Genomic DNA, 23,329 nt, shown 5'->3' on the forward strand with positions numbered 1-23,329 from the left:
CCCCAGCTTTAATAAATGTGCTCTCAAAATCACCCGGACTCATGTTGTGAAATCTTTCCTGCACACACTTGGGCTGGTCTGAGGCAGACCTGCTGCGGGCGGTCCTTGTCTGTTAACATTCTCCTGCTTCATTCATTCATTCCAATTAGTTACTGAGTGTGTACTATACACTGATCTTTGTGAAAGGACTGGGGAGAAAGTAATGGAAAGAAGCACCATGTCTGCTGGATCTCACAAGTTCTCTTATTTGGACTTGATGGGAGTTTAAAACTGATGTAGAGCTTTCTGCCTGGGTGCTCTTTCTTCTGACTCTCCAAATTGGAATCTGTATACCAAACAGTTTAGTGATTTCTTTGCTATTTTTTAATTTATTGAAATAATATGGTGTGAAGCACTGCAGGTTAACACCAATTGTCCCAGTGTAATTGCAGTGGGAAAGAGAAAAAAAGACACTGAGAACAGTGAGGGAAATGGGAGTCCCACAACCACCAGGTGGCATTTCTCACCACTTAGCTAATAAAAAGGATTCAGGAAAACACTAGGGGAAAAAGATTTCGGAGCCATTGCTTGACAAACACTCTGCGCTATACTGAATCATCCTAAGAAATGAAAATTTTCCAATGGAGTCCAAAGTCAGACATAATAAAAGACTTAAATTCAACACTAAAATGTGTTTAAGAGCTGCATAGAATATTTAAAACTCCTCTAACACAATCCTTCTAGATTCAAAGGCCTAGGAAAGGACTACAGAAAGCAATCTTCTTAGTATCCAAAAGCTTATTTTTTTAAAACCATTCTAAATTACTGGAAAGCAGTCCTAAGGTACACTGGCTTACTGACTTTCACCATACAAATATCTTCTTTTTCTATACATGTACCATTAACATTATTGATCTTTCTATATCATTCATACTGTTCCATGTAACACTGATTGTTTGGTGTTATTGCTCCTATTTTTATAGGTATGAATCTAATCTCCTTTACTGGAGTATGAGCTATTTTAGGGCAGAAACTAAGTTTTATATTTATTTCAAATTGTTTGCTTTAGAAACCAGCAGTTTCCCACTGTGTAGCTATTGGCCAACTCTTCTACTCACTACCTGTGGGAGAAAGTTACTTATCTGATTATCAGCTTCCACATCAGATTCATTTATTCATTTACCCAATTATTTATGGAACACCCACAATATGCATTATACTGTTCTAGATTTCATAAACCAATCCATCAAAAACTCCTCCCTAATAGGAATATGAGAAATATTGAATGCTGGAGGAGGGGTTAATTTGAAATTTTCCTATGGTGGCTTAGGAGGCCTAAATAAGTAATATTTCAGCAAAGACCTGAGAGAAGTTAAGGGATCACACCATGTGAATTACCTGGGTGAAAATATTCAGGGACAGGGAAGAGCAAGAACAAAGCCCTAACATAGGAGCATGCTTGGCATGATTGCAGAAAATCAAGAAGAGGGTAGCTGGAACCTAGCAAATGAGGAGACAAATACTAGAGGATGATGTAAAAGACATTGTACTTGGCAAGCTTACCAACGGGAATGCTGCCTTTAGAGAGCCCAACTCCCTGAATGAATTTCTAAAGTCATGACCCCACTCAGAAATACAGTGAGCCTCATCCACAGCAATCAGAGTAATACCTAGTAAAAGAAGAAAAAGAAATAAGTGGGGGAAATAAAGTTCAAAAAGGAATAACTTCATCTAAGTCAATATTACCTTCTTCACTCAGAATATATATTACAGAAAGAATAAGTAATCAAATCAAACTATTTGGTTCATACAAAAACACAAGCATAAATAGCATCAGCTAACACAAAAAATCATTACTGAGAAGAGCGGGAATACATAGATTAAAAGTGTATGGAGGAAACATTTACATATCATTATTCCTCAGAAAAATGAAATACTATTACCTGTCCTCAAGACTATCACCCATGAACCATCTGTAATGGTAACGCCCCAAGAAAAGAGCTGTTTCATTTTTCTTTGATAATACTTTTAACTTTATCTCTTCGATTAGCCATCAGGAGATAGATTAACACATTTCTAGTGAGATTAGGTGTCTGACTACCCATAATTGGTCACATTTCATACCAGAGAGTTCCTCTAAAATGCCAGTATTAAAACACAGTAGATAATAGTACCTAACATTTATTAGTTACTCTAAAGATTAAATTAGATCACTCACATAAAATGCTAAGACAGGGCCTGACATAAAAGAGATCTCAATTTTAAAAAATCATCACTACTATTATATGGTTATTAAATGTTCACTATGATCCAAACACTTTTCTAGGAATAAAAAGATGAATAAAATGCAATCCATGATCTTGGGGAGCTCATCATTCTAAAAGAAGAGGGAGAGATTCAAATAAATAATTTAATTTGTTGAGATTACCAACTATGATAGAGTTGGAGGAGAAAGAAGGCAAAAAAGAAACCTACTAAATATGAGTAAGGTAGCATCAAAATTCTCTGATTACTACTGAGTGCCTAAGGAAAATTCAATGTTACCACTATAGTTATTTTGGCTTTAGAAACTAAATAAGCCAGATTTAGGTTAAAACAAAGATGGTGGCTCCTCCTTTATTTTAAAACCTTCCTTAAAATTACAGGTTTGACCCTGGGCCTGTGTGGCTCAGTTGGTTGGAGGATCGTTCTGTACACCAAAAGGTGGCAGGATGGATTTCCAGTCAGGGCACAAACCTGGGTACAGGTTCAATCCAGGATCAGGGTATGTGCGAGGGGCAACAGATTGATGTTTGTCTCTCACGCTGATTTCTCTCTCTCTCCCTTTCTCTCTCTCTCTCTCTCACTCTCTCCTCTCTCTAAAATCAATTTTTAAAAAAGTTACAGGTTTGACTAACTACCTTTTAATGAAGCTGAACTTTGTCCCTCACAATGAGTTTAGGCAAGCTTTTGCGAACTTTCACTTTAAATGTGCAAGTCCAAGTGTCTGACCAAGTCCTGTACATATTTCATTTTGGCATTCCTGTCACTCAAGCCTTATTTCCAAAGTTAAAAGACAATTACAAATGTGTTTGATTTTAAGAAGTCTCCTACAAATTATGTTTGCTGCTTCTGTTATAAATCCATACTACTTAAATAATGTAACATATATCATAAAAAAATTTGATTAACTAAATGTCAGACCATTGTACAAATAAAATTCTGAATATATTCATTTTTGTGAGCATTTTACAATTTCCTGCAAACAGAGGCCAAATAAAAATATTTCCAAAAGAATGCTCAACCTTTTGTTCAACATTGAGAGGCAAACAAAAAGAGCATTTTCATCTATAATATGCAGAGAACTCTGCCACAATGCTTGCAGTGTTCATAATTTAATCCATTACAAATAATAAAAATAAAAAATTAGAACTACCTGTCAAAGGATCTAAGTACAGACATAAGCTAATTACTAACTCCATCAAAGAAAATGCTAAAACAGACAAAATACATCCAGACCACTATGGACACAGACCCTAGCTTTTTACTATAAAACCAGGCAATTTGTGTCTCTAAGGTAGTTAGGCTTAATCTAAAGTAAAATATTCACAAGAACTTCATACAACCTAATAAGAGACACACCAAATTGCAATAAGGGAGTTTAACAGCTGATGGGTGTGTTTTTTGGCAATATATTTAATCTAGTGTTATTTTCTGCCTTCATTTTTCTGTTGGTTTTAACACATACCAAAAAAACACAAATTTGTTTTCATTATACCATGAGAAAAATTGTTAACTGTTAATTACCTATAGAGTTATATGCAAATAACCATTAAATGAGATAGTGCAATGTTGAAAACTCTGCCTATGTGAAATGATTTTAATACATAATTATATAAAACTAGAGGCCCGGTGCACAAAAATTTGTGCACTCGCGGGGAAGGGGGGGTCCCTCAGCCTGGCCTGTGCCCTCTAGCAGTCTGGGACCCCTCGGGAGATAACGACCTGCTGGCTTAGGCCTGCTCCCGGGTGGCAGAGGGCAGGCCCAATCCCTAGGTGCAGCCCCTGGTCGGGCTCAGAGCAGGGCCGATTGGGGGGTTGGGGCACCAACCTTGTCACACTCAAGGCAGGGTCGATGGGGAGGTTGCGGCGCGACCCCCTGTCACGCACAGAGCAGGGCCAATCCAGGGTTTGGGGCACTACCCCGTCACACACAGAGCAGGGCCCATCAGGGGGGTTGGGGCTCCGTACCCTGTCATGCACAGAGCAGGGCCCATCAGGGGGTTGGGGAGCTCCCTCCTGTCACGCACAGAGCAGGGCCCATCAGGGGGTTGAGGAGCTCCCCCCATCACTCACAGAGTAGGTCCGATAGGGGAGTTGGGGCACCGTCCCCTGTCACACACAGAGCAGGGCGGATCAGTGGGTTGGGGTGCCGCCCTCTATCACCCACAGAGCAGGGCTGATCAGGGGATTGGGGCGCCGCCACTGTCACACTCAGGGCAGGGCTGATGGGGAGGTTATGGCTCTACCCCGTCACACACAGAGCAGGGCCCGGCGGAGGGGGGGATTGGGGTGCAGCACCCTGTCACACACAGAGCAGGGCCGATCAGGGGGTTTGGGCACTGCCCCGTCGTGCTGATCCCGGTGCTGGGAGGCATATTACCCTTTTACTATATAGGATAGAAGCCTGGTGCATGGGTGGGGCCGGCTCGTTTGCCCTGGTGTCCTGGATCAGGGTGGGGGTCCCCACTGGGGTGCCTGGCCAGTCTGGGTGAGGGGCTGAGGGCTGTTTTCAGGCTGGGGGTGACTGAACTCCCAAACGCTCCTTTTTTCCTTTTCTTTATTTTTTATTCTGGGCCAGTTTTAGCTTGAGGCTTGGCTCCAGCTCTTAGGCCTCCGCTCCTGAAAGTAGGTTTCTGGCCTTTGCATACAATGTTGTGAATCTGCTGGCTGAAGTCTGGCGGTATTTGTTACAATGTTTGAAACTGCAGGCTCAGAGGCCTGCAGCCGCAGGCGGGAATGTTGGTTTCCTCCGTCACTGAGGCAAGCAAGCCTCATGTTAGTTTCAAGCTGCCTGGTTGCTGGCCGCCATCTTGGCTGACAGTTAATTTGCATATCTCGTTGATTAGCCAATGGAAAGGGTAACGGTCGTACGCCAATTACCATGTTTCTCTTTTATTAGTGTAGACTAGAGGCCAGGTGCACAAATTCGTGCACCAGCTGGGTCCCTCGGCCTGGCCTGTGGGATCAGGCAAAAATCGGCTCTCCGACATCCCCCAAGGGGTCCTGGATTGTGAGAGGGTGCAGACCAGGCCGAGGGACCCCACCAGGGCATGATCGGGGCCGGGGAGGGTCACAGGAGGTTGGCCAGCCAGGGAGGGACCATGGAAGGCTCCAGGGCATGTCCATCCCATCTCGCTCAGTCCCAATTGGTTGGAACCCAGCAGCAAGCTAACCTACCAGTTGGAGCGTCTGCCCCCTGGTGGTCAGTGCACGTCATAGCGACTGGTCAACCAGTTGACTGTCCCCTGGTGGTCAGTGCATGTCATAGCGAGCAGTTGAGCATCCTTAGCATATCATTAGCATACTAGAGGCCCAGTGCACAAAATTCATGCCCTCAGGGTTGGGGCGGGGGGGCATCCCTCAGCCTGGCCTACGCTGTCTCGCAGTCCAGGAGTACTTGGGAGATATCAGTTGGACATCCTTAGCGCTGCCACAGAGATGGGAGAGGCTCCCGCCACTGTGGCTGCACTCATGAGCCGGGCTTCTGCCTGAGCAGCACTCCCCCCTATGGAAGCGCACTGACCACCAGAGGCAGCAGCTGTGTTGAGCATCTCTTCCCTGGTGGTCAGTGCATGTCATAGCGAGCGGTTGAGCGGCCTTAGCATATCATTAGCATACTATGCTTTGATTGGTTGAACAGCCGACAGGACAACCAGACACTTAGCATATTAGGCTTTTATTATATAGGATTATGCTTTGATTGGATGAATGGACAATTGGATGACCAGGCACTTAGCATATTAGGACAACCAGACACTTAGCATATTAGGCTTTTATTATATAGGATTATATAATATTAGAAAACTAATATTGGCTGGTTCAACTGAATGTTTGAAATATGTGCATTTACAATAGAAGCCTTGATAGCAACTCTTGGATAGCTGAGCCTAACATCAAAAAAGAAATAACAGACAAAAAAAATTTAAAGTACAAAAAAATGGTGTCAGCTCTTGACTAATTCTATATTTAAATTTTCTAGGAAAAAAGCTCTAACTTATTATCTAATTTTTTTAAGTTAATTATACTCGCTGGAGGCAAATAATCAAAGGTACTATGGTTTCCAACTCTGACTACACATCAAAATCACCTGTGAAAACCTAAAAATGCCAGGGCCCAAGCCTAGGCATTTAATCAGAATTTTCACAATGGAAGGATCCTATATTTTTCAAAAGTCTGAAAGGTGATTCTCTTGAACAACAAGGGTAGAGAATCACTACACTGACTTTAGATTAAAAATATATTTTTAAAAAATTATAATAATTTCATAGAATCTAAGACTCAATACTCATTCAACAATACATGTAAATGCCTACTATGTGCCACATACTGCACCATGGAAATATAAATAAGAATTTTTTTTTTCCTCAAAAAGTTTAGAGTGTAGCAGAAGATAACATACATAAACTGGTAATTATAATACAGGAGCCCACAGTACTTTCTATGGCAGAAGGAATTCCAGTCTTCTATGGGATAAGACACCAAGTTGGAGAGTCAGATTTCCTGGAAGAGTTAATCCTATATAAAAGTGCAATGTGCAAATCGACCGAACGGCAGAAGACCGGTCACTATGACGTGCATTGACCACCAGGGGGCAGACACTCAATGCAGGAGCTGCCCCCTGGTAGTCAGTGCGCTCCCACAGGGAGAGCGCCACTCAGCCAGAAGCTGGACTCACGGCTGGTGAGCACAGCAGCAGTGGCGGGAGCCTCTCCCGCCTCCACTGCAGACGATCAGTAAGGAGCAAGAGGTCCCAGACTACGAGAGCCCTGGACTGCAAGAAGGATGTCTGACTGCTGGCTTAGGCCCGATCCCCAGGTCAACTGGGCCTAAGCCAGCAGACGGTCATCCCCCCAGGGGTCCTGGATGCAAGAGAGCGCAGGCCGAGCTGAAGGACCCCATTACCCCCAGTGCACGAATCTCATGCACCGGGCCTCTAGTGTTTAAAATAGACTTTAAGAGAAGTGAAATCCAATATCCATCCATAAGTTTAACTTTAAAGGGTAACTCTATTTAATAAATACTTATAAGGATCCTATTGTATCACTTACCAATATTAGCCTGAAGTTGCTGAAGCAGGTACAAGTTACCTGAACAGAATTCTGGAGTTAAGTAAACAATTTGGTATTTGCCTCTATAAAAACAAAACAAACAACAAAAAATAGGACAAGAAATATTCTACAATAAAGAAAACAATAGCCTAATAGATTACAACTTAAAACCAAAATACCTGATAAATTTTTAAATAATACATTATGCTAATTACTAAAAACTAAATATTGTGTGTATGTGTGTATATATATACTAGGGGCCCGGTGCACGAAATTCGTGCACTGGGTGTGGAGGGGGGGGAGGGGGAGCGTCCCTCAGCCCAGCCTGCCCCCTCTCACATACTGGGAGCCCTCAGGCGTTGACCCCCATCACCCACTGATCATCTGATCGGCCCCTTGCCCAGGCCTGACGCCTCCGCCAGAGGTGTCAGGCTTGGACAGAGGACCCCCATCTCCCCCCGATCACTGGCTCTGGCCCCCGCCCAGGCCTGAGGCCTCTGGCCCAGGAATCATGCCTGGGCAGGGGACCCCCATCTCCCTCTGATCGCTTGCTCCACCCCCCGCCCAAGCCTGACGCCTCTGACCCAGGCTTCAGGCCTGGGCAAGGGGACCATCATATCCCCCCAATCCCCGGCTCCGCCCCCCGCCCAGGCCTGATGCCTCGGCCAGAGGAGTTGACCCTCATCACCCTCCGATCACCAATCACCGGATCGGCTTCTTGACCAGGCCTGAGGCCTCCAGCAGAGGTGTCAGACCTGGGCAGGGGACCCCCAGCTCCCCGAGGTTGCAGGCTCCGCCCCTGCCCAGGCCTAATGCCTCTGGCTGAGGCGTCCGGCCCGGGCAGCGGGGACCTACAGCTGCAGCGGCCCCGCGATCGTGGGCTCCGCTTTAGGCCCAGGCAAGGGACCCCTAGCTCCCGGGACTGCCAGCTTCGACCGTGCCCAGCTCCTATCGCTGGCTCCACCCCTACTTCCTGCTATCACTGGCCAGGGCGGAAAAGGCGCCTGATTCTCTGATCATGGCTGGGGGGCAGGGCAAAGGCGGCCCCAGGGCTGCCTTTGCCCTGCCCCCCAGCTCTTAGCTCCCCCCTGGGTTTTTGATCACTGTCAGTGGCAGGGGGCTTCTTCCTGCTTTCCCTTTCGCCTCCCTGCATTGTGCCTACATATGCAAATTAACCGCCATCTTGTTGGCAGTTAACTGCCAATCTTAGTTGGCAGTTAACTGCCAATCATAGTTGGCAGTTAATTTGCATATAGCCCTGATTAGCCAATAAAAAGGGTATTGTTGTACGCCAATTACCATTTTTCTCTTTTATTAGTGTAGATTGTTCTTTGATTTCACTCAACTCATCACCAAAAAGCTGGCAATGCCTGTCAGGGAGTACTCAGTGTTAAGGTACTCTCTAAAATTAATAAACATGTCCTTGGATAAGGATTTTTCTTAAAAATTTTTAAATACCATTGGTATTAAAAATACTGCTGATACATACAACAATATGGAAGATTCCCAAGGCATTATGAAATTCCCAAGGCTGAATGAAAGAAGTCTTACACAAGAGTTCATATTGTCTGACTCCATTTACATGAAGTTCTAGAACAAGCAAAACAAAAGTATGGGAGAAAAAAACTAGAACAATGGTTTGCTTTAGGTCCACAGTGGTCAGCAAACTGTGGCTCGAGAGCCACATGCGGCTCTTTGGCCCCTTGAGTGTGGCTCTTTCACAAAATACCACGTGCAGGCAATTGAAACTTCACGGCCCATGCGCAGAAGTCGGTATTTTGTGGAAAAGCCACACTCAAGGGGCCAAAGAGCCACATGTGGCTCGCGGGCCGCAGTTTGCCGAGCCACAGTTTGCCGACCACTGCTTTAGGATGAAGGGTAAAGGATAAACTAGGAAAGAACATAAAGGAACATAAAAGAACATAAAGACAGTAATGCTATGTATCTTGTTAAGAGTTTGAGTTACATACTTATATGCATTTATTAATACTCGGTTAATACAAGTTTATTGCTTGTATAATAATATACAAATATTTATATTAATATATCTACACTTATTTCTCTGTGTGTCTGACAATTTTATTCTAGTAAGGAATTATGTCATAATGAGATTAGTGGGGCAAGAGATCTAGAATCTAGTCCCTGCTCAGCCATTAATTCATTGAGTGAGTGATATGGGGCAAATTACTTTGAGCCTCAGTTTCCTCATCTGTAAAATGGAGCAAAACTAGATAACTCTCCAAAGTTCTCTTCCAAAATCAAAATTTTACAGTCCCATGATTCAATGTTAACGTTATAGTTGAGAACTAAAAATAGATTTCTTTCAGTTTGAAGGATTTTAAAATTAATAGTTCTGTAAATGCACTATAAAAAAGATAATACATTTTAAAATCATGGATATTTTGTTCATGTGTTAAATAAAAAATGTTTGCATACAAAATTTTCTCACATATCCTAGACACCTGATCAGAAATCATATAAATTACTCACAGTTTAACATCCTTTAGAACATTTTGTGATTGTGCTGATCCCAGAAAACAAGCTGAAATGTTGGACATTCTAGAAGGAAACACACATAATGAAGCCACGTACGTACACACTACAAATATCAACTTCATTCTTAAGTGAGAAGGAATAAAGAAATATTATTTAAAAAATACATTCCTCTTCTTTGCAATCCTCGCTCTTTTTGTAACTTACTAATTTGATAAACAAATTCCTTCCAGGGCCATATTAGAAGGCAGTTTGTTAAGGTGGTTTTTGGTTTTTGTTTGTCAAAAATATTGCAACTCGAATTAAAGATGTTTAAAATTTTTTCATAACTAAAATATAGGGTTCCATGTATATACTTCATACGGAGAGAAAGAGAACAGAATTGTGAGATATACAATTTAAACTGGCATAGAGTTTGGTTTTAAGAAACATTTATTGGGGCCACCTGGTAGCCTTGAATTACAGAGAACTTAAGAAGGTAAGTTCTTCCACTAATATGTCATTTATTACTTATAAAAATAAAGTAGCACTTACAGTAATGTGTTCCTGGCAACTAGATTTTAAAATACATGATAGATTAGAATTTTCCTTCACAGGAGAAGAAAATGGTGATAATGTGGCAATGAAAACATTACTTACCTAAGCTGGAGCACTTGGTCTTCCATCAAAGAAATAAGAGGAGAGATGACAAGGCCAATCCCGCCTACATAAACAGGTGGATACTGGAAGCACAGACTCTTTCCATAGCCTTGAAATAAAAATAATATGCTCATTGAAATAAAAATAAAGACTCGGTACTTTGATTTCTTCTTACAATGCACCTGAATGAGATAAAGGATCACTTACTAATATGCTATCTTCGTAAGAGCTAATTCATGCATAAATTTAAGCATCTACTCTCAGTTCACTCTCTTCTATATTTCACGCCACCTGTAGTTGTCCCCATTACCCATGGGGGATATGTTCCAAGACCTCCAGGGGATGCCTGAAACCATGAATAGCACTGAACCCAATACAATCTCTTTTCCTGTACATACACCTATGATAAAGTTAAATTTATAAATTAGACACAGTAAGATTTTAACAATAACTAAGAATAAAGTAGAACAGTTATAACAATCTCCTGTTATGTGAATGTAGTCTCTCTCTCAAAGTATCTTTATTGTGCTGTACTCACCTTTTCATTTAAAGGCAGCAATTTACAGCTTCTCTCTAGCATGTCCACATTACCAGCATCACTACTCTTATGCTTTGAGGCCATTATTAAGTAAAATAAAGATTACTGAGACACAAGTACTTCAATACTGTAGCAGCAGATCCAATTATAGAGATAGTTACTAAGTGACTAACGGGCAGGGGGAACAGCGTGGATACACTGGATAAAGGAACTGTGAGAGATTTCATCCCGCTAGTCAGGATGGTGAGCATTTTATGAATTATTTATTTCTAGAATTTTCCATGTAATATTTTCAGACATTGGTTGACAGCAGGTAACTAAAACCACAGAAAGTAAAACCATGGGTAAAGGGGGACTACTGTTATTTGCATTCTGAAAGTTTAATGAAAGAACAGGCATTTAAAAACCTTTACGTTTTATTTTTTTAAGTATTAGGTTATTTGCTTAAGCACAACTTACCAGTTGCCATGACAACAACATTATCTCTTCTTTCTTCCAGTACAGAATGAATCACTTTCCACTGAACCCTGGAGAGTGAAAACACAAAAGGCTGATTTGTTTTACTACCAAGAAACCCAAGAGACAAGTTCAAACCCATTTAATTTTTCCACTTCCTCTAATAGAATTTATTTTACATTTTGGGCTTCAATATAAAAATGTCTGAACCCTAGAACTTTAAATGTAAGTTACATGGATGCATACATGTGCACTTAAGATCTGCAAATGTACATACACTTAAGGTTTGACCATTTCCTTTTATGTAAATTTCACATTAAGAGAAAAATAAATAAATATTTAACTACAGTTAGTGATTTATATGCTTAAGTACTCCAGGGAAAGTGGAATGATATTCACATTTACCTTGAGAAGCATTTTAAAAACTGGATGAATTAAGGAATGAGTAGAGAGATGATCGATGAGTATGTGATAAAGAAAGTATATTAAAATGTTGAATATACAGATATTCATAGTAAAAAAAATTCTTTCAACTTTATTGTTCATCCTTAAATAAAATATTGAGGGAGAAAATCAACTGGAAAAGTGATCTTCCAGTATGCCGATAACCTATTCTTCCCTATCTGAGTGCTAGTTACACAAGGTGCCTAAAATGTGAAAATTCACAGAAAAGTGCATATAATCTGTACATTTATAAGCACTTTTCTGTACGTAAGACAGTTAATTTTTTTTTAATTTTAAGGTCAACAGGAACAATTTTTTATTTTTCCATGGATTCAATTTTAAATTCCAAGAAGAGAAAAATATCCAATGTAGGTATTGACATTCTTATTAGATTTACTCAGATTTACTTGTTCCTCATCTCATAATAATACTTGTAAATGTGCCCCCTTCAATGTTAATACAGTTAAACATGTTAAAATGATAAGATTATCATTGTTCTTCAAACAGTTGTCTTATGAATTTCTGTAACATCAGCATGCTATGGACAATCAGATGCACAAGATAGGCACATGGATACATGCTTAACGAAAAACAAGTCAGCATTAAATTAAGATTCATTTACTAGTGTATTAAAACTAGTTTCTACCCAGAACTCTCTATGGTAAGAAATGCCAATTTTCCTTGCTTATAAAAATAATGTATACTAGGTAGACATGAATTTTATACATATATTACTTCAAACTAACTTTGTAGGCACTAATAGGAAATACAGTGTCGCATATATAAACTATAGTAAAGTTGTACTACTACTGTTAAATAGATGGATTATTTGCCTTTTTTCTCTTGTGAAGGAAATAATAAATATGCAATTTAATTAACTGAGCTTACAGCCCTGTGCGGTGTGTCTCAGTTGGTGGGATCGTCTTATGCACCAAAAGCTTTCCGGGTTCAATTCCCAGAGAGAGCACACACCCAAGCTGCGTGTGGAGGGCATGCAGGAGGCATGCAGGAGGAAGCTGATGGATGTTTTGCTCTCACATCGAAGTTTCTCCCTCTCCCTTCCTCTCCCTCTAAGAATCAATGACAATAATAATTAAAAATTAAAAAACAAATTGAGATTACACTCACGGCTTAAAACTGGAATGGCCAAAGTAGGTCTTGAGGCAAATAACTTGCTTTTCATTGGGTCCTGGTATTGAATGGTCTTAAAATAAAATAAAATAGGTACTTATATTAAAACTAGAGGCCCGCACAAGTAGCTCGCTTCCGCTCACCTCAGCTGGGGGCCCCGCTCATCACCCCTTGTAGCTTGCTGCCCCGCCCTCCGCAGCTCTCAGCTCTCCACCACTAGTAGCTCACACCCGCCCTGCCCTTCGAGCAGCAAGAGCCACTGCTTGTTTGGTTGTGAAGGCCACGGGCCTTTTATGTAAGAGATAGACGTTCATATGGTGAGAGGGAATAAAAGTTTTACTTCATTGGCTTCTTGTAAAGAATATAGTGATAAGTACCAAAGGTTACTATTTTTCTGTCTTTTAAATCCAACCAATTTAGTCCTCTGGGCACCAGTCATGACTCCAGGTAAACACCTTAACAATTACCTAATTCTAAGAATTAGAACTTTATTGAGGTTCACGCTTTGCCAGCACTGTAAAAAAAAATGATATTTTGGAATTTGCTATCCTTCTAAAAATCAACATTAGACCCAACCATAGCAAGTAATAACACCAATCCAAATTTTATAATATAACCAATAGTAACCAGAAATTAGATTACAGTTACAAATGAAATCCATTGATAAAATAAAATCTTCATCTTAGTTACCACTCCACCTAATCTTTGACCAAAATTCTCGTTGCATAGCACAAGGAGATATGCTAACTTTACTCTCAGAGTGGCCAAAAAAGAGCAATGAAAAGAATCAAGATAACTCATCTCTAAACAAATGAGAAGTCATTACCATACTTCTCAGCTTTAACAATTCTAAATAGAATGCTAAATTGATTTGGATATAACATATATTTATTTAATTCAAGAAAGCTAAGGGAAGAACATTTTTTTTAACATCTTCATATATTTTCCACCTATAAAATGTACCTTAAATTTCCATATTATAACACTGATAAAATCTAGCCCTAGAGAGTGTTCTACTTCTTGAGAAGATCCATAGTTTATCATAATAGATGCTATTACTTCACTTAAATAATAGGTTTACTTAGTTGATTCTTACTATAGTTAGTATACACAGTATAAAAATCAGTCTATTTTGCTATTTGACATTGTGCCACTTGTTTTAAGTAATAAGCACCTGCAAAACAGATACTATGTATCTATCCCATCTATCTATATAAAACCCTAATATGCAAATCAACCAAACAGCAGAACAATGGGCTGAACGACCAGTTGCTATGACAAGCACTGACCACCAGGGGACAGACGCTCAATGCAGGAGCTGCCCCCAGCCCACAGGCCCCAACTGGTGGCTGGGGTGGTGGGGCCAGCAAGTGGGTGGTGCCAGGCCAAGACAGGTGTGAGCGGGGGCCCAGATCACCCCGCCAATAGCCTCACAGATCTGCCCTGATCGTTGGCCAGGCCTAGGGACCCTACCCATGCACAAATTTCATACACAAGGCCTCTAGTTTATAATAATGTTTAATATCAGTCATTAATTCTTTACTAATAATTTTTTATAATTTTGAAAAAAATATAAAATTCAAGATGAAAAGTTTCACATCACCACAGCCACCAAATGACACTTCAATTACTCTACTTTTATAAATAGTAAGATTGTGCTTTATGAAGACCAAAGCACTAAGGGATTTAATGACAAGTTTATAGGAATTAATCAACTACATGCCACAAAACCCTTGACCTCCAAAATATTTATAAATTGGGCCCTAAATTAAAGTCACTGGCAGGTATCAGAGGTGAGTCATTTCATATTTCAGTGCTTACCTTCATTTTCCTCTTCCTCTTCAATAGCTTCATCCTCATCTTCATCTTCTTTACAAGGAACATTCAGATTGCTTTCCACATCCATGCATTTTGAATGAATTGGATCTACTGTGCGACTATTTAGGTTTTCTAAAGACTGGGAGTTTAAAAATAATTTTAAAAGCAAAACCATAGACAATGTCGTATCTTTTTCACCAAACACAAAAAGAGTATTATTAACAGAGCCTACAATTTTGTTCAAAGCTGGCAGATGTGCAAGCAATTACACAAAAGAACATGTGTGCTCCAATTTAAATATGTGCTCAAAAATGGTTTCTAAGGCAAAAGGCCAAAGATGGAATACTTTCGGCATAAACAGAGGTCATTAATAGCATATAAGGAACTGTACCTAAAAGAGTTATCATAAATTTTGAATTTATATGACTTAAAACATTTTTTCTTCATTATACGTCAATGTTTTCAATTCCTAAGAGGTAGATGCAGATTTTAATATTATTTTTGTAATGAGTTTCTCTATATTTACACGTCACTCATATTCTTTTTGAGTAAGCATAAGGTTTAAACTATATTGTCAAAACAACAACAAAAAGATTCAAATACTTTTAGGCAAGAAATATTACAAATGTAAAATAAAGTTTTTTGTTTTTATTTTGTCTGTCAATATCTGATTTCCTTTCCTAAATGAAGATTATGTAGTTAAAGACTGTTAGGATATTTCAAAATTTTTTCATTTGTAAAATTATTTACGGAGAAGTGACAGGAAGAATTATTAAACTACAGTTCTAATTTTCTCCTTTTATTAAAACTTCCATTTAATAAATTTGACTTTAAAGTTTTTTTTAAAGTATATTCGTTTCAGGCCTGGAAAAGGAAAATAAAAGTTCTGTTCCTGATTGTTTATTCAAGTTAACAAACATACTAGAAAAGTATTTTAAAAATAAAGTTCTCTCACATGGGCACCAAGTTGTCATCTAAGAGGTTCCATATATAATATGCTTATAGAAGTCTATAAGTATCCTATAAATTCACTGCCTAAACAGCATTCTTCAGAGAAATGGTTAATTAATAAAGGAATATGATTTGGCACTTATGTTCTATTATTACTATTAGCTAATATTTATTAAACACTTTACAAAATGCCGGGCTCTACTAAGTTCTGCAAAAGTAACACCGTAAGTAATAACTACAACTGTTAATTTAGAATCAAAAAGGCTAAGAAACCTGCTCAAAGTCACACAGCTAATAAATGAGAAGCTGGAATTAACCCACATCTAAATTCAGAATTCACATTCCTAATCACTACCCAATACTCTGCCTCAAAACTAAATAATCAGGAGCCTAATCTCATTTCATTTTTAAAAAATATCACATCAACCTAAAAATAAGAAATAGTAAGTACACATAATTGTGAACTTCTGCACTTCATTTTCACTTAATTTGGCTGAATTCAGACTTTTTGTTCTATCATTCTTGATTCACAGACTGTTGGGGGCCAGATGTAAGCTGGCAAGGTCCTTGCACCTGAAGGGGCTAGCAAGGCTGGGACCCTTACCCACACAGTTTTCCCAGACTTGTTTGGATGGCAATTATCAGTAGAATGAGAACAGCCTTTCATGACTTACCCAGAAGTCTGTAACTATTTACTGAGATATGGTGTACCAAGAACTTGTCCTTCTGCTGTGTCTCTCCCTTAGAGATTAAGAGGAACAAAGAATACATTCCTTTTGACAGACCTCCTATTCAGTGTGTTGTGTATAAATAAGATTGTGTGGCTAATAAACTTGCTTCAGTTCTTCGAGAACTGGGGTCCTCCTGATCCCGCTTTCCTATCTTTCTTTCTTTTCTCAATTCCCACCTCCTTGCCTCAGCCCAGCTCAACTTTGTCAGGCTGGCCCAACAGACCTGACAAAAAAACTAGAGGTTGGGTGAAGGGGTAGAAAATAAAAAAAATTATGCCCTGCCCTAGCCGGTTTAGCTCAGTGGATAGAGCATCGGCCTGCAGATTCAAGGGTCTCACGTATGGTTCCGGTCAAGGGCATGTACCCTCGTTGCAGGCACATCCCCGGTGGCGGGTGTGCAGGAGGCAGCTGATCGATGTTTCTTTCACATCAATGTTTCTAGCTCTCTATTCCTCTCCCTTCCTCTCTGTAAAAAATCAATAAAATATATATTCCTAGAGGCCAGTTTAGCTCAGTGGATAGAGTGTTGGCCTGTGGATTGAAGGGTTCTGGGTGCAATTTCAGTCAAGAGTACATATCCAGGTTCAATCCCCACTGGGGACATGTAGGAGGCAGCCATTGAATGATGTTCCTATCTCTCTCTCACTCTCCCTTCCTCTCTGAAAGCAATAAAGACATATTAAAAATAAATAAATTATCTATAATAATAAAAGCGTAATATGCAAATCAACCAAACGGCTGAACAGCAGAACAACTGTCTGGATGACCACGCTATGACATGCACTGGCGCCAGGACAGCCAAAGTGTGACATGATTGATCGGGGGGACCCGCCATCAACCCTCAATCGCCCCACAGAGGGAGGCCCAGGCCACTGGCCAACGGGACAATCAATCAAGGGAGAAGTGGGGACTGGGGTTGGACATGGGCAGCACCAGGCCAAGGTGGATGCAGGCGGGGCCAGGGGTGGGGCCAGATGCCGGCAGCCAGAGGGAAGCCCAGGTCCTGGCAGCCAGAGGGAAGTCGGTGCTGACAGCTGGGGGAAGGAAGGCCTATCCTCGCATGAATTTTGTGCATCAGGCCTCTAATCTACACTAATAAAAGAGAAAAATGGTAATTGGCGTACGACGATACCCTTTTCATTGGCTAATCAGGGCTATATGCAAATTAACTGCCAACTAAGATTGGCAGTTAACTGCCAACTAAGATTGGCAGTTAACTGCCAACAAGATGGCGGCTAATTTGCATATGTAGGCACAATGCAGGGAGGCGAAAGGGAAAGCAGGAAGAAGCCCCCTGCCACTGACAGTGATCGGAAACCCAGGGGGGAGCTAAGATCTGGGGGGCTGCCCCCCCGCCATGATCAGAGAATCAGGCGCCTTTTCCGCCCTGGCCAGTGATAGCAGGAAGTAGGGGTGGAGCCAGCGATGGGAACTGGGCACGGTCGAAGCTGGCAGTCCCGGGAGCTAGGGGCCCCTTGCCTGAGCCTAAAGCGGAGCCCACGATCGCGGGGCCGCTGCAGCTGTGGGTCCCTGCTGCCGGGGCCGGACACCTAGGCCAGAGGCCTTAGGCCTGGGAAGGGGCGGAGCCTGCAACCGCGGGGAGCTGGGGGTCCCCTGCCCAGGCCTGACACCTTTGCCGGAGGCCTCAGGCCTGGTCGAGGGGCCGATCCGGTGATTGGTGATCAGAGGGTGATGAGGGTCAACTCCTCTGGCCAAGGCATCAGGCCTGGGTGGGGGGCTGAGCCGGGGATTGGGGGGATATGATGGTCCCCTTGCCCAGGCCTGGTCAAGGGGCCGATCAGGTGATCGGAGGGTGATGGGGGTCTACACCTCTGGCTGAGGCATCAGGCCTGGGCAAGGGGCAGAGCCAGCAATCGGAGGGGTCTGGGGGTCCCCTGCCCAGGCCTGATGCCTGGGCCAGAGGCATCAGGCCTGGGCTGGGGGCAGAACCAGTGATGGGGGGAAATGAGGGTCCCCTGCCCAGGCCTGACACCTCTGTCAGAGGCGTCATGCCTGGGCAAGGGGCCGATCCTGCGATTGGAGGGTGATGGGGGTCAACGCCTGAGGGCTCCCAGTATGTGAGAAGGGGCAGGCTGGGCTGAGGAACACTCCCCCCCGCACACACCCAGTGCACGAATTTCGTGCACCGGGCCCCTAGTAAAACAATAATTTCCTTTTGATAACAGGAGAAAACTGAACCATTTACAACATTAGAAGATTATATATTATAAATATAAAATATTCACAGTACATAAAACCAAAGAAAGAAAAAAGAATACTGAATGTATAAATACAGAACTTCTATATAAAAGGGGATACACATGAATGGCAAGAAAGAAACCTATTTCAATACTGGAGAGCTGAACTACAATCCACCCTCAAGGAAACGATTTTTAAAAAGTGACCTAAGAAGGAACACAGAAAACATATTAATATGTCTTATAGTTTGTAAAGATTAGTATTCTACTACTAAAACATTATTCATAGAACATATCCTATATAATAAAAGCCTAATATGCAAATTGACTGAATGGCAGAACTGGAAGAACAAACGGTTGCTATGACGTGCACTGACCACCAGAGGCAGACATGCAACACAGGAGCTGCCTCTAGCCTGCAGGCCCCAGGCCAGCCAAGGCGGGTGCCAGTGACCCCTCCTCCCGCCCCCCAATCGCCCTGCCAGTCCCCCCATAGATAACCCCTGATCATCGGCCAGGCCTACGCACCCTACCTGTGCATGAATTTCATGCAGCGGACCTCTAGTAAAGTATAAGGAACTATGAATTGAAAAGTAAAATCTAATGTTACATAATTGATAGCAATCTCATTGTAGTGGAACCAGTTTAGAATTAGGCAATTTTTTAGTTAATTAAATGTCCTTTGGAAAGAACTGGAAGTAATTTTCCATAATTTTAAACATACCTTAAGCATCTCCATTTCTAAATCTTCATCACTTTCAATTATATAAGATGTATCTTCTTCATTATCCTTGGAAGGTAAATCCTTTAAAAAAAAAAAGAATTTAAAACATTAATTTCAGTTTCATTGACTCCATACCTCTCTTCTACAAAATATTCTCTTCTCTAAGATAAATTTATAATACATATTTATATGTTTCTATGATAGAGAGACAGAAGAGAAGGAGGGTGATAGGGAGGAAAAAGAAAGGAGGAATTAACATAGAAACAAAAAAAGAACAAATAAAAAGAGAAAGAAATATAATTGGAAAGATAAAAAAAGAAACATTAAACTTGAAATAAAGTCCATACTATAAATGAGAACACAAAGTGTCAAGTTCAACTATCATTAAACAATGTCAAACTGTGTTTCCCAAAATTTTTGAGCGTAAGAACCTCTTTGCAAGGTTGAAAAATTCTACACAAAGTTGGGAACAATCTATGATCATAAAAATACCTTTAAGTAAATCAATATTTTACAAATAGCATCTGCATATATTTGAAAAACAATGTCAGATAAGTTATTTATTTAGCTACTGCTGATATTTAGGTATGAGGAAACTTTACAAAATTTTGGCAATCCCCAGAAAGCAAGTGTCTAACAGCACATGAATCTGCACAAAAGAAACCCACAGAAGAAATATGGAAGAAAGATCACCCAAAAATGTCTAATCTTTAAACTGTAAGTAGGAAAAGAATGTAGAACCTTAATTAACCTGAAAATATTAAGCTTAAAAATGTTTTTTAACTCTTTCACATTTCAAATGAGGTACTTCATGGATAAATAAAAAATGCTACTAATTATTACATAATAAAAAATGGCGATAATTAGGGTAAATAATGTCAGTCAGATCATGAAATCCTGATCATAATTCTGAATCATTATATGAAACATCATTTCAAAGTATACACATAATATGAAATTTCTAAAAAATTAAAGGGTAACACAGATGTCAGCAGAGTTAGCTATTAGGTAAAAGACAGGAGAAATGCTAAAATAGTAAATTCCAATAAATGTGTGCTGACACCATAAAATCTTTCCACTGCAAAACTGTAAGATGCTGCTTATTTATACTAAGTCAGAAGTAGCAAAATATGGCTCACAAGCCAAATGCAGCTCACTTTTTGCTTTTGTTAATAAAATTTCATTGAACCACAGACAAGCTCGTTTGCTTACATTTGTCAATAGCTGCTTTCACACAGAAATGGGCAGAATTGAGTAGTTACAACAGAGTCTGTGCGATCTACAAAGCCTATAATATTTACTATGTGCCCCTTCACATTAAAAAATGTGCCAACCTCTACGGGTGAATGAAAATTGTTTTATCTTTGTTTAGTACCTCAGGAGATTTGCAAGCAATATCACTAAAGTTCTTTTCCTGGGCCTGCTGTTCCAAAACTTGCAGTTCATATTCTGTAATATCTAACGACATCAGACAACCCCCTTCTGTATTCTCGTTCAATTTATTGTGTCCTAGTCCATCTTCTTGTTTCACTTCATTTCCAAGCACATTTTCTCCATCCTGTATAATTAAATTATCAAGTGTTGTGTCCCATATCTCCTCTTGTCTCTGTTGTACACCACCAGCTGGATCTTCGAATGATAGTAAGTTAAAATTAATGCTGGACCTAGGTTCGGTCTCAGGAGAACCAAGTATCACCTTCCTCAGTGAATGCAGATTTTCTGAAATATCCTTCAATAGTATAGAAACCCTAAAAAAATGTTAAGAAAGGTTAATTCAGCTTTAATTTCATAAACTATAAGGACAAGTTTTAATGCTTTTGGACAAATAGCTTTCTAAACTGACCTTTACTTCAAGGACACACTGTTTTGTTTTGTTTTTATTTTTCAATTACATACTGGATTATTGGATTAAAGTTGCTCTTCATTCCCTAATGCCCACTATAGACTTATAGCTGGTAGGCTACTCTCTAACCAGCAATGCACCTCTGCAATCAACAGGTGACTTGTATGTTTATTAAGTGCAGCAGTGTTCGGTCCCAATCTAACTGTTTATACCAGTCATACTTTTTATCACAATTAATTTAATGAAATGTAAATGACAACAATGATACATAACCACTAAAAATAAAAACACTATTTCCTTGAATTCTAAGTTGAACATGCAGAAAAACTTAGCAAATTTCCCTTTAAAAATAAGTTCTCTTTGATTAACTGTAGTTCAAATAACCATAAAAATTTGGAGGAAAAATCTTAGGAATCTACATTCAGATTGCTTCAAGGGTCTTGAGTTTTCACTCCATTTTACAGAAACTGAAACTGGAAATTATAGATGATACACATGGGTATGTTTAAACAAGAAACACTCTGCAAAACTCCACAGATCAGGCCTATGCTTAATGAAAAAGCCGTGATGTATAACAGAAAATTAGAAACACATACACGTTGATACGTTAAGTTAAAAGAAAATGTTTATGATCCCAGGTTTTACCTTATTTTTTTCAATTTACTGATCAAACTAGTCCCAACTTTGTTATAATTCAAAAATGATGATGTTTTGTATCTTCAAAAATCTCAACTAGACACAAATTCTTTGGAATAGAAAAAAAAATACTTCCCTTCAGTGGGCAAATATGAAGTGAAAAAATATGAAGATGTATAGAATAAATATGAAGTGAATTTCTTAACTCCTTAAATATAGTTGCTAATATAGCATTTTAACTAAGTGACTTTAAATGGCTATATTATAAACAAACATGGTGAACTAAACATGAAAACCACTACTAGAGTATAACATGAGACACACTATCTTACATATTGGTTATAGGGCTTATTAAAGCAATTTTTAGTTAATAAAAATAGAAATTAAAGGGAGAAACAGGATTCTGTTGAGCAAAGATAATGTTATACAATTTAATGCTTTTGTTTAGCTCTTCTAATTTTTCTGAATTATAATCAATACTTAATAAAATATGACATGACTTTTAATTTTATTAAATTTATTGGGGTAACACTAAGTTTCAAGTGTACAATTCTATAATACATCCTCTGTATGTTGCACTGTGTATTCACCACTCAAAGTCAAGTCTCCTTCTGTCATCATATATTTAACCCCGTTTATCCTCCCCTACTACCCCCATCCCCATTCCCCTCTGGTAATCACCATACTGTTTTCTGTGCCTATGAGTTTTTCTTTGTTTATTTGTTGTTTTCTGTTTATACCACACATACGAGTGAAATCATATTGTCAAAGTGACAATAATCAAAACAGCATGGTATTGGCAGAAAAGCAGACACACAGACCAATGGAACAGAATTGGTAGCCCAGAAATGAACCCACAAATATACTGGCAAATAATTTTCGACAAAGGAGTAAAAAACATGCAATGAAAAGAAAGAAAGCCTTTCAATAAATAGTGCTGGGAAAATAGGAAAATCACATGCAAAAGAATGAAACTAAACTGCTATTTGTCACCATATACAAAAATTAACTCAAAATGGATCAAAGACATAAATATAAACAATTAAATACATAGAAACCATAGAGACTAAACTTATGGGCCTTGGTCTTAAGAGAGGATTTTATGAATTTGACCCCAAAGATAAGGAGAGTAAAAGCAAAAATGAATTAATAGGACTATATCAAACTAAAAAGCTTTGGTACAGTAAAAGAAACCATCAATAAAACAAAAAGGCACTCAACCAAATGGAAGAAGGTACTTGCAAATAATACCTCGGATAAGGGGCTAGCATCCAAAATATATAAAGGACTCATACAACTCAACAATAAATAATAAATAATCCAATTTAAATATGGGTAGAGGACCTGAACAAACACTTCTCCCAAGACTTACAGATGGCCAACAATATATGAAAATGTTCAAATTCAACTATTATATGGAAAAGGCAAATTAAAACCA

The 23,329-nt window shown here is 39.8% G+C and overlaps 1 protein-coding gene across 3 annotated transcripts in view; it reads right to left on the bottom strand.

Annotated features, from left to right (window-relative positions):
• The window catches only part of WRN (WRN RecQ like helicase), a 133,868-nt gene that overhangs the window by 59,255 nt on the left and 51,284 nt on the right, over positions 1–23,329 (bottom strand). For all 3 annotated transcript variants that reach the window (XM_059685471.1, XM_059685472.1, XM_059685473.1), the window contains 9 exons: positions 20,788–21,160; positions 19,413–19,493; positions 14,812–14,947; positions 12,988–13,063; positions 11,419–11,486; positions 10,422–10,530; positions 9,780–9,848; positions 7,290–7,372; positions 1,543–1,649 (listed from right to left, as the gene is read on the bottom strand). In XM_059685471.1, coding sequence (XP_059541454.1) covers positions 1,543–1,649; positions 7,290–7,372; positions 9,780–9,848; positions 10,422–10,530; positions 11,419–11,486; positions 12,988–13,063; positions 14,812–14,947; positions 19,413–19,493; positions 20,788–21,160 — 1,102 coding nt within the window. The remainder of the gene's footprint in view (positions 1–1,542; positions 1,650–7,289; positions 7,373–9,779; positions 9,849–10,421; positions 10,531–11,418; positions 11,487–12,987; positions 13,064–14,811; positions 14,948–19,412; positions 19,494–20,787; positions 21,161–23,329) is intronic.

The sequence above is a fragment of the Myotis daubentonii genome, chromosome 2 (assembly GCF_963259705.1).
Source record: "Myotis daubentonii chromosome 2, mMyoDau2.1, whole genome shotgun sequence".
NCBI classification, from domain to species: Eukaryota; Metazoa; Chordata; class Mammalia; order Chiroptera; family Vespertilionidae; genus Myotis; species Myotis daubentonii.